The 5,544-nt window shown below is 51.7% G+C and overlaps 1 protein-coding gene across 2 annotated transcripts; it reads right to left on the minus strand.

Annotated features, from left to right (window-relative positions):
- Positions 1-437: 437 nt before the first annotated feature.
- Positions 438-2,704, minus strand: LOC123446557 (translation initiation factor IF-2-like). 2 transcript variants are annotated; one of them, XM_045123128.1, is made up of 4 exons: positions 2,310-2,704; positions 2,091-2,231; positions 1,899-2,015; positions 438-1,817 (listed from the first exon to the last, which is right to left on the minus strand). In XM_045123128.1, the coding sequence occupies exon 4, from the start codon at positions 1,706-1,708 to the stop codon at positions 584-586; it is 1,125 nt and encodes a 374-aa protein (XP_044979063.1). In that variant the 5' UTR covers positions 1,709-1,817; positions 1,899-2,015; positions 2,091-2,231; positions 2,310-2,704; the 3' UTR covers positions 438-583. The 2 variants fall into 2 exon arrangements, with proteins under 2 accessions (XP_044979063.1, XP_044979064.1); XM_045123129.1 differs by lacking the exons at positions 2,091-2,231; positions 2,310-2,704 and having other exon boundaries at positions 1,899-2,076.
- Positions 2,705-5,544: the final 2,840 nt, after the last annotated feature.

The following is a 5,544-nucleotide window of genomic DNA, read 5'->3' on the forward strand; positions in this document are numbered from 1 at the left end:
ATGAGAGCTTGCGGACGTGACGCGCTAGGTGTGTCTGATCAGTACGCTACGTAGAACACAATCCCATCCTGAACTATTTTTTTTTTCTCTTCGCTTCACTAGTCACGGGCAAGTAATCGGACATATGAAAAATATGTCTATGCGGACGAACAAATGAAGGACAAGCCCGAGGTCATATTTATAATGTCCAGTTATAGATGCTCTAATGAAGATACAAAGTATACTTTGGAGTTTCTGAAGGAACACACTACAAGACTAGTATAGAGTTTGCGGGACTAGTTGCTGAAGATTGTAAGTCTATATCTTTGAAGTAAAACCCTATGTTTCATCGCAAAAAAGAAAGTATAGAGTTTGCGTGATAAAAAAATCATGGCAAAAGATTTCAGGACAACATGATTATCCACAACACCACAAAACAGTAAAATAAATTAGACACAAGAAATAAACTTTATAATACCATAATTGCAGGTAAAAGTTTTCCTGGCTATCATTACTGAAGGAGTAAGTACATCACAATGTAGCATTACAAATCATGATAAGTGAGCACAGATAGCTCAGATGAACAAGACGCAACATGAAGAGTCTACTGGTGAGGATAGTAGCCTGGGAACATTTGGAAGCGAGGCACTGACTCATACACGGCTCCTGTCATACTCACGACCCAGGCTCCCTGGAGTCTGTATGTGTATCGCACAACTGGAATACTCGGCTGCAAGTTCTCTACTTGGAAAATATTATCGACCTTAGCAAAGTACCAGCTAATCCAAGGATCCTGGCGCACGCCCGCAGTGAAAATGTATGGAAAGTCTGCTTCCTCGAGAGTAACGGGTATTGGGAGGACACAGCTACCGCCGACGAGAGACGGGATCGGGAGGAAGTACTGGGCCGTGTTGCACTGACAAAAACAAAATGGACAGTAAACGGACTTGCAGCCATTGCAGTACCTGGTTGGCTGCTCAAAGCAAAGCCTGCACATGACAGAAGGCAGCTCGTATGGAAGCACCCGTAGACCACGAACAGGGTTCTCGCCGCCGCCGCCTCCTGCCGGATCTCCTCCCCCGCCACCACCGCCTCCCGGCCCTCCTCCACCACCAGGCGCACCTCCACTGCCACCCCCACCTCTTCCATGGGCTCCATCCCCTCCAGGGGCACCGCCAACACCACCAAGGCCACCAATCCCACGCGGAATTGAGCCAATGTTGACCGCGAGAGGGTTTGGCACTGGTTCCTTTCCAGCGCTGCTCTGCCCAACTTGTCTCTTGAGCATCGCCAGCGGCGCCGCCTCCTTGCGGTGGTTGGTGTCGAACAGCGGGAGCGGCGCCGCCATGTACGTGGCATCGACCACCGGGAGCACTGCATGGTTGGTGTCGAGCACTGGCGCCGCCACAGCCGCCTCCTTGGCCTGGTTGGTGTCGGGCACTGGCGCCGCCAGAGCCGCCTCCTTGGCATGGTTGGTGTCGGGCACCGGCGCCGCCACAGCCGCCTCCTTGGCCTGGTTGGTGTAGGGCACCGGCGCCGCCACCGCCGCCTCCTTGGCATGGTTGCTGTAGGGCATTGGCGTCGCCAGCGCGGCCTCCTTGCCATTGTTGGTGTCGGGCACCGGCGCTGCCACCGCCGCCTTCTTGGCATGGTTGCTATCGAGCATCGGCGTCGCCAGCGCGGCCTCCTTGCCATTGTTGGTGTCGAGCATTGGCAGCGGCGCCGCCATTTGCGTGGCATCTTTCAGGCTTCGTTGTTTCTTCAACTCCGGCCACTTGTACTGGTCCACGTTGAATTGGACTTCGATCTGACCGATAAGGACGGTACCGACAGTAACACTGAGAGAAACAAAATTAGAATCGCCAGTTCGCCACACCACAAAAGCGTCAATCACAAATTTGCTAGCCATTCACGCTGACCTCGAAGAGGACTCATCGTCTGATTTGTGGGAAGCCAAGTCATCGTAGTTGCCGCCGCCCTAAACCGAGAGCTTCCTATGCGGATACAACACAGAATCCAGCATGTCCTCGGTCATCCTGCAAAATACCAAGGATAAACTCGTGAACTGAATAACAAGATGGTATGCTTTGACATGACTATTTTAAACATACTCAGCGAGTGTCCCGAATTTATTTGTGGTCGTCAGCCCTTGCAGTTTGAAGTTACTCGAGGAAGATGGAGCAGGGGGAGAGGCAGTGCGCCTGGGCGGGGCGACGGCGACCATGCGCTTGTCGCCCGCAGTGCCGTGATGGCTTCAACAAAAGGAACCCATCACGTTGATGCCCTCGGACGGAGAGAGAATGAAGGGCGAGCATCGGAACAATATTTACCTGGTCTGAAGCGGATCAGATACTCGAGTAGCTGCTCTCCTTGCCGCGGCTCTCGCGGCGTATCGGAGTGGCGCCCGCCGGCGGAAGTCCTTATACATGCTCACCATTATCTCCCAGTACTCCTTCTCCTTCTCCTCTTCATCTTCCCTACGAAGCACGACCACGGGGTTCTCCGGTGATGTCGGAGGCGACGGCTGCGCTCGAACGGAGCAGGAGGGCGGAGAGGATGGTCGTGGTCGTCGGATTAGGGCGGTGGCGACCGGAGAGCGCGACGCAGGGGGTGGAAGCGGTCGGAGGAGGGGAGGGGGCGACGGTGCTCGTTGGAGGAGCGCGGCGGTATCCATTGGCAGAGGGAAAGCTGTGCAGTGGTCGTGGTCGGTGCCTCGGTGGAGAGAGCGTGGTGTTTTTGTGTGTGAAACATCCTTTGTGTGCGCAGCTTATACAGGCGGAGGCGGGCACAAACCGATGAGGGGTAGACCCGTCATTTCATTCGTGCACCTGGGTTTACGTCACCTTAACCGGCTCTCCAAGAAATCTCCGCGGCGGCGACGCGGAACCCTAGAATACTGTGTTGATCCGGCGGCCGAATAAATCGGGCCGTCCAGTCGCACGGCCGAAGCCGACAGGCCCGCTCGTCGTAGTTCGGCCCTCTCAGCGGCAGCAAAAAAATTCCCGGCCTGGATCGCGATTGCTAGTCGTTTTTCCTTTTTTTCGTCTGCCCCCAATTATATATTTCGACTAAAATATGTATATTTAGTAAACGTATTTATTTTACTTATATTTGGAAAAACGTTTCACATGTTCTCGAGAATGTAAAGATTCGTTGTGGATTAAAGAAAATGTTTGTTGCATTTTTTCAGGGTATGTTTACTGTGAATTTGAAAAACATTCCAGTGAGACTTTAAAATGTTAATTGTGTATTTAGAAATTATGGTCGTGTCTAGAGAAAGAAGCTCATCGTGCATATAAAATATGCTCATCATGTGTTAAAGGATGTTCACCGCGTGTCTAATAAATATTCATCGCTTATTTATAAATGCATGTTGCTTATTTAAAAAAAGGTCATTGTGTATCTAAAAGATGATAACATTTTTTTTTTGAAAATTATTCCTCATTTATTTCTGAAAATATTGATCATGCAACTCAAAAATGTTCGTTGTGAATTTAAAATTATTTATCTACTACCTATAACTTGTTCATGTAGAAAACAAAAACGCAAAGAAAAAACTCAACAGAAACTACAAAAAGGAAAGCCGGGTTTCCAGGGAAGGTGGATTTCTACACTTTGTCATGTTTGTGTCCCGCATGTTTGGACTTGTCGAAGCGCACAAACAAACGGCAAAGAGTTCACATATCTCAGCCACCGACTTACACATGCGTACCACCCTCGGTTTCGTGACTTGAGAGCTTGGAATCATTTAGGACTGTGAAAGGACCGACATGGTCCATATGGCAAGCCGAAGCGCCTTCGTGTTCTTCAACCACACGCGACAAGTGTTTCTCTCTGCCGTCATGAGCGACCGACGGCAGACCCATGCAAGGAGTCGCTCGTCCTCGTCGGCCTCCGCGTGCATCCAGCAGTGTCGGCGAATGTACTGCACTGTCGTGTGCCTCTTCCTTGCCCGTTGCCTCTCGCGAAGGGCGGTGGGGGCACTAGCACCCGTTGATCCCCACGTGTAGGAGCGGGCAACAGGAGGTAGGGGACGGCACGGGGCCGGTGCAGACTATATTGTCCTGGCGGAGCTGCACGTGGGTCGGGAGGGTACAACTCTCGCGTCCGCACTGCATCAACGCGGGAGCTGCATCGAATCTACAGATCCAAAGTTGTCCCGAGTGTCCACCTTGGACTGTTGCAAGGCAATGCGGAGGCCGGCTCTCATTCTAGTCGAGGTCGAAGCCAGAGTGTGTGCTGGAGCTCGATATGGCACTGGATTGGATCTGAATTCGAGAAGGGAGAGGAGAGGATGGGGCGAGAGAGGTGAGTAAGGGAGCTAGGATTTGAAGCGAGGCGTGAGATTATGGTTTTTGTGGGACGGTGGTGAGATTGATGGTGGGTCGTGCATGTTAGCTATGACATGACGGACACGTCGGGACCATCACATAACCGTCTTAAATTTGAACCAGATATAAGGGATACCAGATAAGCCAAATGTTTAAGACTAGTTTGAAGCATTCAGTCGATATTTTGATCAGTCGGTCCGTTTGGAATGTTTGAGATGCGTTTAGAACGCCCCGTTGTAGATGCTCTTAGGGCTTTGGGATTTGGCTCTTCAAATCCACCCCGGCTCAAACATTCTACCGAGACCTTGCACAGTCCATCCGATTGTACATGGAGCATTTGGGACTTTGGTGAGGGATCGAGTGGGCCCGATCCAACTGCTCGATCCTACTTGAGGGATGCGAGCTTTCTTTCGTCGGTGAACATTTTCGCGATCGGTGCCACAGCTTCAAGTGAAGTCGCAAAAAATGCTGATGTGAGAAAACCCCACGCCATTAATTATGAGCTCCCGATGTCCCAGACGAATCATGACAAACCAGGCGCTCCATACGACGACAGGGGTGCCCATTGTTCATCCGGTTGCTCGCACGTTTCCTTTCCTGCATGTGCTGGATGCATAGACCGGCCATGCCATGGAGGACGTGCACCGAACCAGGCGCTCCCTCTCTGCGCAGGGCTCCACTCAAGAGCAGGGGCGTAGTAATAAATGCTGGTACTCGTATGCGACGGCGACGTTCCAATCCTTTCGCCCTTCCGGTTGCAGTTCGCCCGGATTGCGGGGTCCACGAGACGAGATCACGCTTGATGGGCGCAAGAATTGTTTTGGCCGGTTCCGTCTCCTTCACATGCTGGCCCCGCAGAGAATCTCATCTGCTGTTTCTCATCTACTGTTCCCCACCAATCCCCAAAACATGGAAGCGGACAAGTACAAGGATGGACCATCCATCCAGGGCTAATAAAAGACTAAAAGTAGAAGCTACCCTGCCCCCCTGTCCATCGCTGCACGGAGCTTTCCTGTTGCAGCTGCATACTCATTCCTCGGCATTTATGCTAATGACACTTTTTTGGAAAGATTTGTGCTAATGACACTTTGGGGTCAATCACAGCCAGTCACCACCTCGCCGTGAGAAGTTGGGATCGATCAAGGCAAATGGTTGCGCCAGGGGTGGGAGGAGCTGGGGTAAACAGCAAAGCTGGGTTTCCATGCGGAGTGCACTCCAAAATCGACGCCGACGT

This window comes from Hordeum vulgare, chromosome 4H (assembly GCF_904849725.1).
Source record: "Hordeum vulgare subsp. vulgare chromosome 4H, MorexV3_pseudomolecules_assembly, whole genome shotgun sequence".
Taxonomy (NCBI): Eukaryota; Viridiplantae; Streptophyta; class Magnoliopsida; order Poales; family Poaceae; genus Hordeum; species Hordeum vulgare.

What these genes read in the sequence shown, in the direction of transcription:
- LOC123446557 (XM_045123128.1), bottom strand. Translation starts at nt 1,708, where the DNA reads ATGGCGGCGCCGCTGCCAATGCTCGACACCAACAATGGCAAGGAGGCC.